Source organism: Ixodes scapularis, unplaced genomic scaffold (genome assembly GCF_016920785.2).
Source record: "Ixodes scapularis isolate PalLabHiFi unplaced genomic scaffold, ASM1692078v2 PGA_scaffold4__175_contigs__length_147842914, whole genome shotgun sequence".
Lineage (NCBI taxonomy): Eukaryota > Metazoa > Arthropoda > Arachnida > Ixodida > Ixodidae > Ixodes > Ixodes scapularis.
In genome coordinates this window covers 139,864,164-139,884,335 of record NW_024609879.1, presented here as the reverse complement: position 1 = coordinate 139,884,335, position 20,172 = coordinate 139,864,164, and the positions used below count along the sequence as shown (strand labels likewise).

The 20,172-nt window shown below is 42.4% G+C and overlaps 1 protein-coding gene and 1 non-coding gene across 2 annotated transcripts in view; one reads left to right on the top strand and one right to left on the bottom strand.

Moving 5' to 3' along the window:
* Positions 1-16,858, top strand: part of LOC8023199 (myosin-VIIa) — a 149,773-nt gene extending 132,915 nt beyond the window's left edge. The window contains exons 35-44 of the mRNA XM_029969663.4: positions 1,027-1,193; positions 2,219-2,377; positions 3,608-3,689; positions 4,271-4,386; positions 6,103-6,222; positions 6,742-6,809; positions 7,384-7,555; positions 8,125-8,208; positions 8,304-8,426; positions 10,444-16,858. Of these exons, the coding sequence (XP_029825523.3) occupies positions 1,027-1,193; positions 2,219-2,377; positions 3,608-3,689; positions 4,271-4,386; positions 6,103-6,222; positions 6,742-6,809; positions 7,384-7,555; positions 8,125-8,208; positions 8,304-8,426; positions 10,444-10,677 (1,325 nt within the window). The 3' untranslated portion in view covers positions 10,678-16,858. The remainder of the gene's footprint in view (positions 1-1,026; positions 1,194-2,218; positions 2,378-3,607; positions 3,690-4,270; positions 4,387-6,102; positions 6,223-6,741; positions 6,810-7,383; positions 7,556-8,124; positions 8,209-8,303; positions 8,427-10,443) is intronic.
* Positions 16,859-20,012: 3,154 nt separating this feature from the next.
* Trnastop-uca lies at positions 20,013-20,099 on the bottom strand. The gene has a single exon. It is a non-coding gene; the product is annotated as a tRNA-Sec (tRNA).
* Positions 20,100-20,172: the final 73 nt, after the last annotated feature.

The window sequence follows — 20,172 nt, the reverse complement described above, 5'->3', positions numbered from 1 at the left end:
GTGTGTGAACGCGATGCCGGCGCCCAACGACTTTGTCGAGACGTGTCGCGGCTATTGCCGTTGTTGCGCTGTAACTTAACATGGGACTGCTCAATTTTTGTTCTATAGTATAGTGTAATGTCACTATAATTTTAGTGGTCCGTACATGGTTTTTTCATTTCGTAAATTTGTTGTTCTTACATTCAACCAACTCCTTAATTTTTTTTTAAGATATAATATGTTATAGTACATGGCTCACTCCCAGCCACTCCTCCTAGTACACTCTCGTAGCTGCAGAGTGCCACACAAGTACTGCATCGGCATTTAGCTGGAACACATCTCTTCACCAGTTGAACGCAAGTCCCGGACAAACATTCATGCAGTACATCCAATCCGTGCCCCATGTCGCCCTCCAGTAGGCTATGTAGAAAATTCGGCACTGCGTCCGACGTCATAAGGCTAGAGGAAAGAGAACAAACTCGTGACACGGAGGAAACAAGGAGACAGAAAACAGCGGGGTCAAAGCCCGAATGCACAGCCGTAGGGACACAAACACCACATTTCACTCCCGTTGGAGTGCTCGCTTTGGCAGGCGCGCTTTCTTCCAGAGACACTACACACGACGATGTTCACCACGTCGAGGAACAAAATGGCTCCAAGTTCCTCTGTGCGACATCGCCACAAAGCAACGCACAATGCACTCCTTTAGCGCCAACTTTAACATGATGGTGTTTCTGGTAGGGGACGGATAATTCCTGTTTTTTTTGTTTTTAGTCTTTCGTGGTAGTATAACATTACTGGAAATTCACATTGATAATGGTTATATTACAGGTTCTGTCACATAAATTTGTTGTTTTTATATTCGACTGACTCTACATTCTTCCTTTTTGTGAGCCTGACAAGTGTCACCACCCATCGCCATGTGTCACTAAAGTAGTCTAATAAGTGTCGCCATTTATCGTTATATATTTCATCTATTGTATTTACGTCCGATGCGTACCTTCCCTAAAATAATTCTTTTATGAACCTCTGTTCTGCCCATCGCAGACCCCAATAGCCGGGTGAATGTGCGCCACTGGCAGCTCCTGTCGCTGGCGTGCAGTGTGGCGGCTCCGACGGACCGCCGCATTCTCAATTACCTCCACGCCCACCTGCGCCACTGCGCCATGGACGTAGTCACCGAAGAGGGCCAGTTCGCCCAGTTCGCTCTCAAGGTCAGTCCGAAAATTCACCGATGGAGTCCTTCTCCAAGCTTCAAACTTGTAGGCAGCCAAAGACCGGAGATATTTTTACCTAAGCATTAAAATTGCAAGCATAGCTGTTTTAGCATTATTCCTTTGTGCAGGCAAATACCCAAATGTGCCGATTCTGCATTTCGTGTGTGCAGTGTCTGCCATATTGAATATCCTAATCTTTGCCTCGAGATTTTAAGTATATTAACAGGGAGCGAAAACTATACAGTAAAACCTCGTTATAACAAAGTTGAAGGAGCGATCTTAATTATTTCAATATAACCATTAGTTTGTTATAGCCAATGTCCATTTCTTCCCACTATTAGCAAGCAACGGGAATTATGATTGCTTTGTTATATCCATTAGTTTGTTATATCCCATTTTGTTATAACGAGGTTTTACTGTATTTTGATCGAAAGAACTAGCGGGGCCCTCTGGGCATTGCCGGTGAAAGCTAACTTTGAGAACCCGTGTCGTAAGGAGATGAGTGATTTAGCAGAAACTGAAGCATCAGGACGTCACCAGTTTCTGTGCTGCTTCTTTTTCCTGCCTTAGTCAGGATCTTGCCTACGTCTTTTGAATGAAGTACAGTCATTATCACCAACATCAAAAATCACCTTGTGTGGTAAAATTTCAGTAAATGACTGCCTAGACTTTAATCTTTTGCTTTGATAATGGTATTAGCCAGCTTGAACTTCGACACAATGTGACTGTTAACTTGACACAGCTGCTAACTGGATATGTTTGCTAATACGATATGATTGCTAACACAGTGCATTTGCTGGTGCAATGTGGTTTCTAACATAAAGTAACACAATATGGTTGCTAACATAATACGGTTGCTACTAACATGATGTAATTGATAACACAAAACGGTTACTAACATGGTACAGTTGCTAACAACTTAATTGATATTGGAATATTAGTGATGACAGATTATGGTTGCTAACGCAATATGGTTACTAAGGTGGCACACTTGCTAAGATGACACAATTGCTAACCTGCAGTGTCTGATGCGGACATTGGAGACCCGCGGCCGCAAATGGCCTCCGTCGCGCGACGAAGTATCGTGCACAACGAGGCGCCATCCTTGCCGGGCGCGGGTGCACTTCCTCGACGGACAGGTGCAGAACATCGACTTCGACCCCTGTGTGTCAGCAGCGGAGGTGAGTTTCACCTTATCAAGATCTTCGCAAAGTTGAATGGGCTATGAGACACCTTTCTAATGTTCGAATGAATACTTCGATAAAAGTGACAAGGCTCTGCACTGACACTTTTTATTGCGGCATTGTAGACATGTGTGAATAGTGGATTTTGAGTTCAAAGCGAATAGTGGTCTTGGCCGAATAGTTTTGAGTCAAATAGTTTCTTCGAGCCTTTAACTACCGTGCACCAAGCTTGAACTAAAATTCAGCTGAACTTGTAAAGGTTGTTCTCAACCTTCCACTTGTCCACTCCTAAGCTCAGTTAATTTTAATACAACTATATTTATGAATTGTGACCTGATTTGTCATAGATATCCTAAATGGGGGAATTTAAAATGTGCTTGTTGTATCAAATATTTTTTATCCAATTTCAAATTTGACACAAAAATACCAGCACGAATGACGAATGTGAGTTGTCGAGACATCGCTGCCTGACATGGCATAATCGCCGTGAGTTAGCCCCGTTGAGTGCACTTCTCACCGAGCACATGTGCGTTGCAGGGAAGCAGTTTAAACGAAGCCCACAAGCTCTGCGGGTATTACTTTCCCGCAGTTCATAAATGCTCAATGAGAAGTGCACTTAACGAGGCTCACTCGCCGCGATCAACACTTCGAACAGTATAAATAACGCATTTCATGTTAAAGTGAACATCGAATAGCGTAGTATTCTAAACTACTATTCGAATATTTGCACAAACCTACAGGATCGAATTCTTACTGAAGCTAACTCCGATCTATCCTTAAAAAAGTGAGTGAAGCAAGCACTTGTGCTGCGAGTTTTACTGGCCACACAGCACGACTGTAAAAGAAAAAACAGCAAAGAAAAGAAATCAGAACCGAAAGAGAGGACTTTGAGTTGCTTCGAGAAAGCTTCATCAGTTGCAAAAACTTTGAAGCTACAACGAGAATAAAATACAATACAAAAAGAGGCTGTGGTATCGGTGACACGGTGCCATATGCCTGGGAAGCTGAAACTGGAGTTAGCGTCTGCTGCGTTCCTCAAAAACACAATTTTTGCATATGACTGTTTTGTCGATGGATAGAAATAAAACTGCCAATTTTTTTATTAGTAGTCTCCAGCTATCAGTCTAAAAATTGTAGTGCAGTTGAGTGTTGGCATTGTTGAATTCTAGCTTGAAAGGTCCCAAGTAATGGGCCGCATCTAATTTTGTGTGTTCTATAAATTGGCAGGTTCTCGAGATGGTGAAAGGACGGATCAACCTCAGGCCCAATGCTGAAGGTTACGCCATCTATGAGGTCATTGGCCCCACTGGTGAGTCGACTGCATAATTTTGGTAGCTGCAATGAAAGCAGTTTATTTCTTGTGTTTTTAAGCTGCACAGCGGCTTAAATATGAAGACAAAATCAGTGCAACGACCTCCTAAGGCAAGCACTAGTGAAGAGATGCGAGTAATTGCTTCTTATAAAAGATGTTGAAAGAATTTTATCATCACGGTGTGTCTATTTTCTGTGGTGATGTTGGCATAGAGCCATGGAATGCAGGCATTCTATCTTCTTCTGACATGCATATTATTTTGGCATTCAGTTGTATTGTTGGCTTTTCCTGGCAAAGTAATATGATAAGAATTTGCCTGAAAAGTACAGAATCTCTTTATTCTCAGTATACCCGTAATGTATATATATAATACTTTTCAATAATGTGTTAGTGCACTTTGTTTCCTATATTAGGTCTCATAAGAGCTAGCTAGTCTTCACTTTGCATTCGCTACTGAAACTAGCATATATTTACTGAAGCCTTCTGCTTGCACATTCTCAACTCCCAATTTCATAGTTAAGCGTAGTCACACTTTTTTTCTATTGCCGACCCATAATGCATTGCCTGTCTGGCGGCAGAGCGAGCCATGCTGGGAGAAGAGAAGCTGGCAGACGCCATGTCCAAGTGGGAACGCTGGTCGCAGGGCCAACAAGCTGCCAGCAAGGGAAGCAAGCAACAGTACTTCCTCTTTAAGGCAAGGCTCAACAATCCCACCCCTATGTTGTCCGACGGACGCAGTGTTCTGCAACAAGAATGATGTTTTGCGACAGTAAGAAGGTTCTGCAACAATAACGGCATTCTGGATCAAGGATGGTGGGAGGCTGCTTGTCAAGAACAAGGTCACGTTGGGTTCAGCTTGCAGACACTTCTTCGCATGTCACAACCCGCGCTTCACTGAAGAGAGGCGCTTTTTGGTCATATCTTTTATGAACAGCTAGTCTAGCATTTTTGCTCGAGTGCTTAGGCAGCCGTCGTTCAAGCCAAAATAAGTTCTCAAGATTACGATGTCCCATATCTCTGCTCTTTTTGGTACATTTATATACATATACTGTATATACTAAATATGGTATGTCCTACCTGATTATGCTGACGTACCGCTGTTCCCTCGTTTAAACCTGAGTAGCTGTGTGAGCGCCAATCGACACAACCAATCTAACTACCTTAATATCCCGAGTCATCGCCCGTGCCCGAGTCATCGCCCACCCAACTTTTTGGGCAAATACTGATTTACAGAAAAACACAGAGTGATCGCCCACCCCTAAAAACACCCCAACGCAGACTCCGTGATCCGCGAACATTCATAATACCTGAATGACACAGCCGCAGACTTTACGGTTGAGGGACGTCCGTGACAAAGTAAAATGAAGTGAAGGGCACCTCACTTTGTTTACGCATTTCCTCCCCGATTTCCGCGACCCCGGAGTCTGGATACATTCATGCAAAAGGAAAACGATGGAGATAACAAAAATGAAACTTTGTTTTATTATAAAAACATTTGTTGAGACAAAAATAATCAGAAAGATAGCACGAGCAGTAACCCATTCATAGATTGCGAGGTCAGCGAACGCCCCATATCGTGGAAGGTAACCGCGGAGTGTAAGGACAGAGATGGTAAGGTCAAAGTCCGTCTCCACCGATATAAGGTCACCACGAACCCGTTTCTTCTCCCGGCACGTTGCGACCACAGCTAATAAGGTTCTGCGATGTTTCAGACAGAGCCAGCGGGTAAATAAAGATTTCATTGAATGCCACAGATGGACGCTCTTGAAGCGTCCCATTTCGAGCTCCGTGTTCGTGGCGCCTTCCACACCATGCAGCAACGCCACCTCAACACGCGTTGGGTAGCACGCCGCGCACGGACGCATGCGTGTATGCACCAAACAAGGAAGTTGCACAAGAGCCTGCTACTTGTTACTGACAAGGCGCCCGACTTGGCACGATGCTAAAGTATTTTCCAACGCGCTTGCTCGGTTTTTCTATTTTCTTGTTGACTAAATTTTTTACTTAATTTATTTTTAAATCTACAAATAAGCAAAGGTCAGGGAGGCTAACGAAAGGAACATAGCGGTTTTAGAAACGTGCTTTCACGGAACAAGCGTTTGCGCTGCATGCCAATCGGCGGTGTTCATCGCGCATATAAAAATAACGGACTTCGTAATAGTAAAACATTCTTTCGTGAGGATATCTTCTATAAAGCAATGAAACTAATTCGAGTTTTTAGTTTATTGTATTTCCTGTGCAGCCACGCCAAATACATACTAAAAATTTTGTGTTTATTTTTTAGCTTTTTCTAAACTTTTTGCGCTTACCCACCGAGACATGGCCCACCCCACTTTTTTATGAGTTTCAGGCGGCAATGAGTTGGGATATTACGGTAAGCTATAATCTCGATTCTGACTGATGTCTACAGAAACACCTGCTGCTGGATGCATACATGGACCTCACGGATCAGGTGGAGGAAGAACTGCTGTTCCATCAGCTTGTCTACAACATACGCCTGGATCGGTTTCCGGTCACTGAGCAGGAAGCGGTGCGTTGTGCTTCTTGCATTTTTTGACATTTTTTTTTTGGCTAAGCAACGAAGACAAGGTGACAAAATCTTCATCATGGTTCATTCAGGGTCAACTGTAAGCTTGAACAGTGATTGCTAAGTTTATCTTTGCATAATTTGTGTCATATAAATCTACGCTTGACATACCTCGTAATTTTTTTAATATCTGGTGCACAAAGAGTAGCTACTTATTGAGCTCAATGTAAATGCTTCAAAATGAAAATTGTTGGAGCAACCCTTTTGTTGGCATACAGTACGTGTCCACAGACAGTTAACCGGACTAGTAGTTTGAAGTTTCCTTTCAGTGTTTCCACTGATAGAAAATTGCAACCATAGAAATTTCTCTGAAACATTTGATTATTTACTGGCTTACGACTCTTTCCACCTGATGGCAATAGTACTTACTGACACCGTCCCTGTTTGTCTTCGTGGACCCAGGTTTCTTCTAGCAATCCCAATTTGAGTGTGTTGTTTTTTCTCTCCGTTGTTATTATGCAGGTCACCTTGTGTGCCCTCAAGGCTCAGCTGGACTATGGAGACTACCAAGAGGCAATTGTTGACTATAGGCAAGTGCAGTCTGTGTATTAGATCATTGTGTATTATGGCTTTTGCATAGTTTTTGTCAAGGTAATGCCAGTCCTCATAGATCAAATTATGTCCTGGCACCCCACTACGTTTTTCGCAGGATTATTAATAATTAAAAGATCTGGAGATTTTATTAACTGATGTTAAATGTTAATTTTCTGCTGACCATTTGAAATTGTAAGATGCTGCACGATTCGTTGGTAATGCTGCCTTACGTTCAATATATGTTTTAAATTAAATCATTGTATTGTTGTGAATTCGGCAGTTTTTGTTGTTTGTTTGGTGCGTTGTGTGCTGTTCCATGCTACATTTGCGATATCAGGGTGATCTCTTACGTCTACTGTGATGCACAGTGGGCGATGTAGGAATTAAATAAATAAGATGTCATGGCACTTCAGACTGTTTGACACTTTAAGTCCCGCAACTTGTGAGGCACTAAGACTTAAAGCAAACACCCAGGTGGCACATACTTCAACTTTCCTTGGTCCTGTCGCATGCGGCAGCGTGTCTTTAACTGATAACCGTTTCTCTGTACCCCTCTGTTTCCCCGTGCAGAAAAGTGATGGCCCAGTGTCTTCCGATGCGGCTGCTGAAGCTGATCTCTGCCGACAACGTGGTGACCCAGCACCAGTCTTTGGCCGGGATGAATGTGCAGGAGAGCAAGCGGGCCTTCCTCGCCCTGCTCCAGTCGTGGCCTCTACACAAGGCCACCCTCTTCGAAGTCACGGTAACCTTCCCGCACAACTTTGAAAGGACGCCGAAAACGATTCCCAAAATCTTGTCCGAGAATCATGTTCTTACGGCAACAGCCGTCACCGGCAAGGTTTTACAGCGAATCCCGGTCTGCATTTCGTGCGAGTCGTGGCACGAAGACGCGTTGCCACATGACATCACGAAAAATTCCTCCGACAAATTTAGCGGGAGAATTTCTCCGCGTGCCGCCGTAACGTCACACAAAGCGGTGACGCGACATTGCGACGTCCAGGCACATGATACCATTACGTCATGGTGTGCCACGGTGTTGCGCGACATCTCGGTTAGTGTGCAGTGCGATTGCGTGTAGTCTGTGTGTGGCAGAGTACACGCCACATCGGCCGTCGTCCTGTCATCGCAGTTCGTTTGCACAACGTGGCAAGACACTGGCAATTATTTAGCATCTCGGAAAGCGCAGCATGCCGACAAAAACATGGCACATTTTTGGTCGGCATAAAAACGATTGAAGGAGTCGTTTTTATGCATATACTTTTTGAATCGTGACATCCGCATTGCCTCTCCCCCTTCCCCTCTCCCACCCAGCAATCCTACACATCGTCTTGGCCCAAGACGCTCTGGTTTGCGGTCGACCAGACAGGCGTGCACTTGCTGGAACTACGCACCAGGGTGAGCCAGTGCTACAATCTTCGTCACTTTGTTTCGTGGCATCTCTGTTTCTTGCTCACCATTTTCCGTTTCTTCTCCCTCTTTTCCGAGTGCAGAATGTGCTGTGCACGTGCGAGTACGAGAGCATCATGAACTACAGCCCCTCACTCAACAGTCTGATGATCGTCACCGGTGGCGGCGGCAGAAAGGGTGCCAAGTACATTTTCTCGACCAGCCAGGTGGGCCGCTCGTCGGAAATTGATCGCATTTTGGATGGTTTGATGTGTTGCTGCCTAAAATATGAAGACAAAAGAGGCCTATTTCGTTTTTGTATTTGTTGTTGTTTAACCGTATTCGTCGTGCCATCTAAACACTAGCTGCCTGCATGACATGAAAATATAAAGAAATGTAGGTCATGCAAACTTGCAGGCACGCTCCAACCCTGCCTGCCTACACCAGTCGTATAGGCAGGCGTGCAGCGGCATGTGTGTGCTGTGCAAGCTACTACTATGACCTGCAAATATACAGTTGCAAGTCACGCAAATGCTCAAAGTTTGTTTTTCACAGCATACACAGTTTAGAGGATGTCTGTTGACAGGTAATGCTATATTGGAAAGGTCAATCCAATTTGGTGTGACTTTTGTTGTGAGAAAGCCTAATTTATTGGGTCACTTTTCTTGAGGATGCTTTAATACTAACGAGTTTGAGTACCGTATTTTCCGGACTATAGTCCACACCCGGTGTATAGTCCGCAGAGGCAAATTTGGGGTCAAAAATGAAAGTTTTTGCTTAGACAGTCTGCACCCCGCTGCATAGTCCGCACCTAGTGCATAGTCCGCACCTGGTGCTTAGTCGACACGAAATTCTTCTCATACGCGGCACACCTTGACATATGTTGTTTTCTTAGCTCACAAAAAAAGCCTATAATATACATAAATTGTCAATAACATACTCTTTTATTCACAAAATCCGTCCCGTCTCATCATAATCAACGATATTGAAAAAAATAATTCCTGTATAGTCCGCACGCATAGATAGTCCGCACAGCCAGAAATTTCAACTTTTAAACATGTATAGTCCGCGGACTATAGCCCGGAAAATACGGTATAGTGCTTGGATTGTTTGTGCATATGTGGAAACATTTCAAAAGTATTAAATGCCGATTCCAGAGTTTTGAGTGCTGATTAAAAAGTTTTGAATGCCAGTTGAAATGTTGGTGTATCCAATTCAAACTGAGGGGGGCTTTGTATTAAAATATTTAGGACATTTTCTAAGTAACTTTGAATATTCGAATTTTGAAAATCACACCCAGATGCATTGGCTCTTTTGAGCGCACTTCCCCCGCAGCACCGGTGTACTGCGGCAAAGCAACAACCACAGTGGTAGTTTTGCTGGTATTGCTTTCAACGCTTTTGTGCGATGTGGAAAGCTCATCTTCAAGACGTGTTTGTTGGGGTCCATTTTTTACCAGTTGTAGTTTTGTAGTTCTACAATACCACATTTCTAGTTCTCTATAAACTTCAGTAAAGTAGATTGTTGGGCTAGTTGGTTTCAGAATTTGGAATACATTTTAGTGCTCAAAACACAAGGACAAAAAGACGAGAATCGGACACCACTGTAGTGTCTGATTCTCGTCTTTTTGTCCTTGTGTTTTGAGCGCTAAAATGTGTTCCAAGTTTCTATAAACATTACAAACAACTTTGTTGCAATCTGTACAACCGGTCAATGTTGTTACATTGCGTAGGTATTGTCATAATGACCTTGGATAAACTACTTACTGGTCTGCAAATTTTTGCAGTTTCCACCCTGGCACAATTTATTGCAAAAAACAGCACTGTTTTATGTAAAAGTAAAAAAAATTAAAAGTTTGAAAAAAAAAAAAAAATTTGGAAAAATAAATATTTTTATGCCGCACCATTCACATGGCATTTTGATTAATTGGATATAATTTGACTCCTACGTCCAAAGTATAGATTCTGTTTCCAGTCGACAATCTCTTTGACAGTTTCATGGTGTTGTGGGGTTTTATGAAAGAGTATGCATTTAGCAACCTTCTCCACGGCGGACTCTCCGAACCCACGTCCATCTGGTTGGCTCCTAATGTCGGCAGCACGCCTTTGGTGCTTCAGTTTGTCCCTAGAAAAAACCTTCCCAAAGCGTGACGAAAAGATTCCAGAATAGGTAATCTAAGTACAGCAGTATCGTTTCTTTGCTCCCCCATGATGCATAAACGCTCATACCTTTTTTACCCTGCAGGCCTTGCAGATTGCCAGCCTGATCAAAGACTACACCAATGTGCTCCAGATGAAGCGCAAGCCCACCGAACGCCTGCGGCTCGTGCCTCAGGACATTCCGACAAGACCGTTCCCCGAGGTCGCCCAGGGCCCCACGACTCCGCAGGGTCCGTCATCCACCGAACCGTCTGCTCGTCCCGTCAGCATCCTCTACAAGCCGCCCCCACCCGTGCTCGTCGGCGAGGACTTCGTCTGATGCGGTGGCGGCCCCGGATGAAGACAAGGGTCGCGTCCACCAGACGTTACTCAAGGTCTCGCTTACCTCACCGGTTCAGACGGTGAACCCGTAGGGGTTATTAGATGTCTCCGTAAATTTGTAGTTCAGGGTGACTTTACATACGATGCCACCAAAGAGATAACCATGAGGCCCTATGATGTGCGCAACGGGACGACTTCGAAGTCTCAAACAAGCTCTTGATGCGGTATGACCCTGAAGTGACCTTGAAGTCACACTCAGGCTTGCACTCGAGACTTCTGTTGACATCGTGGTTTTGCTATGGCCTCTCAATCTCATTTGACCTGGTATAATCTTGAAGTCACTATACAAGTAACCTCAAAGTCTCTGTCGGATTTTTGTGTTCGGTACCTCTTGGTCAACATGATGGTCTTGCCGTGGCTTCTAAGTCTCAGTTGACCTCCTGCTGTGACCACGAAGTGACCTTGAAGTCGTATTCAGGCTTGCATTTGGAACCTCTTGGTTAACATTGTGGTCTTGCCGAGACCTCTATTTCATTTGACCTTCTGATGTGACCCTGAAGTCACCTTATCTGGGCGACCCTGAAGTCTCAGCCAGGTTTTGTGTTCGGTACCTCTTGGTCAACATGATGGTCTTGCCGTAGCATTGAAGTCTAAGTTGACTTTCTGGTATGACCCTGAAATGTTCTTATATGATTGACCTTGAAGACTCTATCAGGCTTATTTGTGAGACCTCTTGATTAACATCATGGTCCCATTACAACCCTTCAGTCTTCATTGTTCTTATGGTGGCTTCGCGGTCTTGACCTCCTAACCTTCCGGTCTCAGATTACTCGTGAAGGCTGTGACCCGACGGACTCGCTGATGTCTCAGAGGGAAGAACTAAGAAATCAAACAAAAACTTGAGAGCACAATTTAGCTAGCAAAGATTAATCAGTATGAACAAAGCCCCAAGACACAGACCTGCAGGAGGTTGTCCAGTTAGTCTCTTGTCCTTAGTATCAGGATTTCATTCATTATGATCAAGAAATTGGTTTGAGGTCTGCGTCCCTCGCAGGTGGGTGATTTTCTGCAGGAATCAGCGCTGGAAAAATGTCTCCTGTAAAGTTGCAATGCAAACTGTTACGACGTGGCTCGTGCCAATGGCGTGGCGGTAAAACGAAGGAAATTCTAGCTCAGAGTTCTCAGAAGGCCGCCTGCTAAGGATGCCATTGCAAGGTAGAGCCGAAAGTGGTTCCTACATCACATTTGAACGACATTTGGTACCAGGCCACGAGAAGAGTCCTTAGGGTTGTATGGTATGAAAGTTCCAGCACTACTGCCAGAAACCTTATAAGCTTGTAAAGAAATGTGAGGAACGCATATACATAGAGTCGTCGTTGAAAATGAATTGTAGAATGCTTTTCAGAACTTGATGCACCGCTATCTATCGAACAAAAGGTAAAACAAGGTTTTCAACGTCTACAGCATTCTTGGATTTTATTTTCTATGCGACGTAGAAGGGAGCTGAATGTTTTACAGACGATCGCGACAGGTTGCGTTTGCAGGCAGAACTTGCAGCATAGCTGCGTCGGGGCTGTGTGACTCATGGCAGTTTTCACACTTATGTGCTTCAAAGTAAACGAAATGTGGAGGCAACAATAACAAGCAGAGGGCGGGCTGTGAGGCACGTGGCCCCGAGCGCTAGCTTGGTGGTTCCTATCAATGCCATGTCAAACCCACGGGAGTTTTTCACATGATCTTGTGATGACTTGATACTCAACAGAACCGACATTCTCTTGTCCACTTCTAGCCATAGTTTGGCCCTAGAAGCTAATCGTTTTGCCACTGATCATCAAAAAGAGCAAGGGAGATCTTCTAGAGATTATAGTTTACATGCCACCATCTTATTCAGCCGGTACTGTTCGTCACCACAGTGAACAGTGAACTCAAATTTAATTGATTGATTGATCGCAGATAGCAAACCTAGCAAGTTAATTTTAAGCTTTAAAACCAAAAAATCCCCATTGAAACTGCCTTTTTGTCTAGTGTATAGTACTATAATTAATTAGACAAGCAAAAGGGTAGTCCACCTTGATGTAACCCTTTAGAGATCAGTACTATTGATGAACAAACGTGAAATTATTGTGCCAAACGAAATTGATACAGAAGCAAGGCAGTGCTCACAGAAATTCCAAAATGGTCGTATGTAATGGGCTTTTTCGAGTTTCTGTTGAAGTATGCAGTGTTAAAGAACTAGATTTTTTTTTACATTTACTGTCAACCTACACAAAGCCACCTTTGCAACGTTTGAGTTTGCAGCGACTGCAAAGTTGTAAATACTCAGCTGCTTGTCACAATTTTAGGTAGGCTTCTTTGATGTAATTTGGTCATTGTGGTTTCTGGCTGTGGTTTCACAGAGATGCTAATTTATTGACATATGTAGTTGCAAAGTGTATTTGTAGCGGAAGGAGCACTTTGCACTATGTTGTGAGCGTAATGTGCTGGTGTAGAGCTTGTATGTTGAGTTTATGAAACTGGCTGCACCTTATTTATTATGTTTTTTGTTTGTAAGTAATGGATGGAGGAGACGGTATTTATGAGTTCTAGTACGTTTTGTGATCGTTAATCGAGGCAAAATGTTTCACAGAAAAAAAGTCTTGCATAAAACTTAAAGGTAGTATGTGCAATATAGCATAACCCTTCTGCAATGTGCTGGCCTTTCGGGAGCTGTGGCACGGTATCTAGAATTTTAAACAACTCTCAATGTTTCGCAGGTATATACGCATTTATATTTATTTTTTGTCTTCCACATCGACATTTAACATTTTTCGATCGCTTCCGAACAGACCTTTGCAGTCATTGCCACATTCTTTTCACAAGCACTACCACCATAGAAACGTTATACACACACTGAGGGGAATTTTTAGCGTATTTATAAACACTTTACTAAGGGCATATTTTTTGTGCCCGCCATACACGGCACAACGTTTTCCGCGGTTAGTGAAAAACCTTCGATTGTCTCTTTGACCGTTTTGCTCAATTTCCTGGGACTACTCCACGGGAGAACGAATGAATGGGAGCGCGACGCCGGCGACTGTATTTGTGAGGCATATCAATCTGACCCCCCCCCCTCCCCACTGTACATCCCCTGCCCGCGTTTGCACATTGCACACTGAGTGCACCTACGTTGGTGACGTCGGCGACGTGAAGCATTCCATTTCTCGGGCATCCCCGTACATGTGTTGTGAGCACGAATTATGCCGCGACTATTTTTGGAGCAGGTGGCGTGCAAGTGGGTGTTGCCATCAGCTCGTTTTCGGTTCCAACCATACGCTTCTGCTGACGGTGACACTGGTCACACTGGCATGAAAAGATTCTACCAAAAGATGCCGAAATATATAATTATTTTTGAAAAAAAGTTAAGATGTGGCTTCTGGGATTAGTAGCCGCCATTATCCGTCACCTGTGGTGGTCGATATCGCAGTATTATTCGCGACCTTTCCCAAGGTCGTAAAAACGTTTCCAGCGTTACCTGTACTGCCCCGATTGATGTCAGATAGTATCTTGATGTTATGTAGCATTCGACTAGTATACCGGTAGATCGTTTTCATCGTAGTGGGAGCTCCAGTGCTTATGATAAGCCCGCATTACTTTCCGTAGTGATATATTTAATATTTTTATTGCGTTTCTAGAAATTGTGACAACAGTGCTTACACAACAATATGGGTTTGACCATAAAACCTTAACACACTCGTAGTTTTCTTTGCCGCCGAATCCCCGAAGGAAGAGCTTGTTTTGGGCAAAATGAGGTTGTAACGCAAATTTCTTTTGTGTCCTGCATAACGTAGAAATAAAGTCGGAAAAGCGTCATCGGTGCAAGGTATTACCGTCAGTGTGAACGATAAACCAGTGAGCGTATGTTAGGTCGTCAGCACAGAGCAGTACATAAAACATGTGTCAACACAACGTGTTGGCACATGTTTTGGTGGTGAGCGTCTAAAACGCAACATAGTCTTTAACCAGCCAAGTTACGTGACGCACACGTCGACGTAGCGAAGGTGACAAATGATGCACTTGCGGCAATGCAAGCTGTACATTGACTTTTGCGTTTTAAAAATGTGTACCTTACACGTCGCTGCTCTGTTATGGATTTTAACAGGTAGGCACGGTTGCGTCTGTAGTGTGATTTTCGTTGACCGTTAGCAGGGAATAGCTGGCTTTGCTCCGGACTGCATTAAAACTAACAGTACGGTGTAGGATTTTCGTTCACCCTTGTAAATACGATTGACTTGAAACTACTCTACACAAGCTGTGAGTGCTATGCGAGATGGTGAAGCGAATGACTATTTATTGCAGCGGAAGGAGCGCGCACAGCAGAAGGCCATAACTCTGATGGTCCCCTTCACCAACTTAGACAGATATATGATATATAACACCAATGGAAATGTGTTCAGGGCTTTTGCGAGCAGATTCCGTAGGTCGTGTCCCAATGTATATATATATAGAAGGAAAAACGAGAATATATGGCCCTGCCCTCCTTCCCAACATCGTTTACGGTACGTGTTATTCCCCGTATATATATACAAGTCAAATCTTGTTAATTCAAACTCGAGGGGGGCTGAAAATTTGTTTGAATAATGCAAAGTTTGAATCATCGGGAGTTTCCTCCCCTAGAGACGGAAAGGATCGGACCTGCATGTTAGTTTGAATTATCCACAAGTTTGAATTAATGAGAGTCGACGTAACAGCCAAATAATTTTTTTCTCGGGCCCCTGATGTGTATACTGCGAGAAGGGTGCAGCAACTTCTAAGACGACATATTTCTTACAATTACTAGCTTTTTTTTTTTTTTTTTTTTTTACTTACTTAGAATTTAATTATTGATGGCTCTAAACAAACCAAATCGCTATTGCCGCTTCGCCGGGAGTCTTAGTGGCTATTTCTTGCGTGTTACTCAATATATGTTGAATTAAGTATAATGACATGTACTAGATGAATTGATGATTCATATTTTGTGATTGCTGTTTTTGGTAGCTCAGGCTTAAGAGCTGCTGTGCCCTCTTAACTCAAGTATAATAGGTCTCTTATTGGGTTGTTTTTTCTTTGTCGCGATGTCGCCAAAGTTGGCCGAACTGTTTAAAATGCTCTGCTGTAGAATCGAAGGCTCGATGGTGTGTCAAAACAGGATAGCTCAACTCGCCGTCTCTCAATTTCTGCTATGCTTCTTTTTTCTCCTCATTGATTCTTTTGTTTATATTGTTAATTCACTCATTACCACCTGGAGTACTTATCTTACATTTTGACTTACGTTTTTAAGCTCTTACTCGAGTAACAGGCTCATCTGCTTTAGGCATCTGGCACAATGACACAGATAGTCTTAGAAGAAGGAGGCAATGTTTCAAGTTTGTTCGCTAAGCCAACTAGTGTGCATGCATCGTCTCCAAGACGAGGGTCTAGCAGATGGTGTGTGATTCACAGCACTGTGTCTCCTGTCAGGTGTCTAGCACTGTCAGAAGTCTGCTTTTCAAGTGTTCTCGATGGTTGTCTCGTCTTCACGACACGCATTATTTTTTATTTATTGAGATTTTGAGACTTTCTGTGTTCTTTTTGAAGTAGACACATTTTTGTAGGCCGTCATTTCAACCTCAATTTCTGTTTGCTATAACGAGATTTGTTTTTTCTGAAAGCACTGCGGCCATTGTGGGCCTCTGCCTTCATAAAAATATTGCTCATTGAACGCGTATGGTGGCGCTTTGTCTTTGGACTGTGTCTCACTGTGCCCGTGGTGCTGTAGTTGCAAGTGTAGCTGGACATCGGTTATGCTTCCTTGAGTTGTATCGAAACTCGGCATGTAGTGCCGGTGAACGCAAAAATATTTATAAATGAAAAAAAAAAAGTCTTAAGCGTTTTTTGCAAGTTGCACCTCATTCCCCGTTAAATGTACAGTTATATACTTCTATCTCCATTCTTGGTGTACCTCGTTTTTGTTTGTTTCTTTTTATGTTTTGAAAAAACAGGCCAAAACGTTATTACGGAGAAAAGCTTACTCGCCGCAGATTTTCTGCTTGTAATGTGAGATTATCTACTGTATGATGTATAACACAACACATGATTGTACCTAGTCAAATGAAACTTGCACCATGAAGGGGCATATGATGTTTTGATAATTATATACTTAATAAAATGAAGTTGTAAAATTTCCTGTTGTCTGTTTGTGTGGTATGGTCGTGCTGTCTTGCAAAACAGTGGAGATTTTAGTGGTAGCATTTCATTTGTGTAATGTACACAAACACACAGACAGACAGACAGATGTTCGTTGGCTGTCATAATGTATGTTTTGTTCATTCTAAAGCAACATATTTGTAACTGATAGTTTGTCTCGATCACTGCATCGGCATCAGCTCATGACTATATATAATCAGAGATTACAGAAAGTGTAGTACGGGTAGTGATGCACCTGCAAAATAAAAATTTCTCAAAACCTGAATAAAAAAAAAATAAAAATGCACTATTAAGTTTAGATTATTTCGACTAACCTGTTGATGTGCTTATTAGACATGACAGACATGTAGGCTAAACTCATTTTTCATGAAGAAACTTTTACTTTAAAATTTTACCTGAATTATTTTATTTTAAAAAACTAGGGCTGGGCGTTGGTAAAAAGTTTTAACCCGATTAATTGCCACCCTTTAATCGATTAGTGAATCAATTAATTGGTAAAATAAAATTTTTCGTCTTTGCTGAGTATGTGATGAACGGCAAAATGTACAATTTCATATTTTAGATCACCCTAGATGTGTAGTCGAGAACAGTCAAAAGACACAAGTTAGTACTTCAGCCGGGTAGGCAAAGAGGTTTGTTTATTTTCTCCGGCAGTAGCAAACTTTAATTGTTTACAATAGTCTGTTGTGCCAAACAAACAATTGTACTGCGTTAAAGTGGCTGCTAAACTTGTTTGGAATTACAAATCCCGCCCCTGCTGTTTACTTTAGGTCAAAATTTCACCTAAAGTTTGCCTTCATAGTGTACACTCATCTAAATCTGTGTGGTGAAAGTTTTGAATTATTATTTTTTTAGTTTGTGAAAATTTAACCAATTAACTGGTTAAAAAATGAATTGCAATTAAAGCATTAATCGATTAATCAATAGGTTAGTCGGTCAAGTGCCTGGCCCCTTTAAATATGGTATAATTCAATTAATCACTTCCATGTTCAATGCAAGCGATAATATAATTGCAGAAAAACTGTGCATCTATGAGAAGATTTTCAGTCAAGTCGTAGAACTGCTGTAGTACTTTTGTCACGTATGATATTTGCCAAAGCAGATGCCGGGGTGAACAAATCACCGCATTGTACAATGCAATGCCATTCAGCTGAGATGGAGTCTTTCACACAATTTTTTTTCTTTCAGTTCCATAAATATAGGGTTCGGATTTTTCGGTTTCTATTTTTTCGAAAGTCGGCGAACTTTTTTCGGTGTTTATTTTAAAATATAATTTTCGGTTTTTATCGGCGTATATTTATGCCCACAAAAATTTATCGGCTTTTTTCGGTGACTATAAAATAAACACCAACGAACACCGTATCAGATTATCTTTGTAGCTTTGATATTTGTGATTACTCAAAGAATAACGGCACAGATACACTGAAAAATAAATAGACACTTCATTTGGCAAATGTGTGCAACTGTAAAAGAAAAAAAGAAAAAAACACAAGTACAAACAAGTCAGATATGAAGCCTATATGCCCAAAACCATGGAACTTCACCTTCTGTATATTAGGATTACCCCCCCCGTGATCTTATTATAGTTACAGTACACACACACATGTACTTTCCCAGGTTCTCCTTGCTGATGCGCATTCTTTCTTTCCTGTTAATATGACCCTGAGCTTCGAGAATGCCCTCTCGACGCTAACAACACTGGACACTAGCAGGCTGAGATGAAAGGCTGCCTGAGTCAAAATCGGCCAATCAACCAATTGTGACTGCTAAAAGAGACACGGTGCGACGTTTTGAAGCACAGCGCAACATGGAGAGCTTGCATCAAGTCAGTCTCCCTTACAACGAGTTTGAAAACAAGCTCGTACATGGCGAAGCCATGGGGCATTTCGGACTTTACGTTTCGATCAATGACACGCACATTAAACCAAAACGTCGTGATGGCACTCGTGTATCCCATACATTCAGACACGTTTCGATAGACACTGTCGTTCCACTTTTTGCCACGGCTCTGCGGTACGACTGGAAGGTTGAAGTGACCTTTTCGGGTTAAAACTGAATTTTATAAAATGAATTCGACATACTTTTATCGATTTTTATCGGTTTTAATAGAAAAAGCTGAACCTAAAAACTGACCTTTTTCGGTTAAAACTGAATTTTCGAAAATGAATTCGACGCACTTTTATCGGTTTTTATCGGTTTAAACCGAAAAATCCAAACCCTACATATATAGCACCTAGAAATGCCTCAAATTCATCCAGTGTGACACTAACAAATTTGCCAGCGTGACCAGAAATTTTTTTGTTGTTGTTGACGAGTTTTACAGTTACTATTATTATCCTCAAAACATCCGTAAGAAACAGCTGAAAGCGCTGGATCTTGTACCATAAAATGAGAATATTAGTTATGATCTGCATCAGTGTACATTGAGAAACAGCAGCATAACTGTCATTCACAGGACTGTCACAATCATTTGCTGAGGATTCATCACAAACTTTCAAGAGCTCTTCAGGGAATCGTAGTTGTTTTCTCCGCTCAAATCACCTTTGCCAAATGAATAGCTAATATCTTTTCCGTAAAAAACTGACGAAGAAAAAGCTGCCATAATATGAAAGCATTAGAAAAGCCCCAGAAGTAGAAAAAAAGTGTTGTCATTTATGCTAAAAACAAAAAATAAAGCTAAAAAATTTAAATCATACACTCTTGATGATAAATACCGGACATTATGGGACTGTCCGGACTGTCGTGGGAGCCTGGACGTCTGACTACAACCGGAACATTTCTATGTTGGGCGACATTTGACATATATAACCCCAAAGGGTTAAGGACATTTAAAATATTGATAAGAAATGGATAGACTTTACAATACTTGAGGAAGAAGATTAGCTATTCCAGAAAACCTCTGAATTGAAAGCATGGAAATACGTCACTATGGTCCAGTGGCGGACGTGACAGATTTGCCTATAATTATCTCACGCCGCAAAGGAGAGGGACTAGACTTGCAAAAGAGGAAATACTAACTTGGGAGTTACAGCCAGAGAGAGAGACCGAACGGTCATCGTTAGTTATAAAACGTCGTAAAAAGAAGACGTTGTAAAAAAGTAACACTGTGGTTCCCTGTAAAAATGTAGTAGACGCCCAGAAGGTGGAATCGAACCACTCTGACGTCAATCAGCTACGGGTTTGAAGCCCGCACCCCGGACCACCGGAGATCGTCTGGGCATAAACAGCACTTCACGCAGCTCATTATATAGCAGACAAATTCTCGTTCACTCGTTTCGCGAGGACTGCCCGC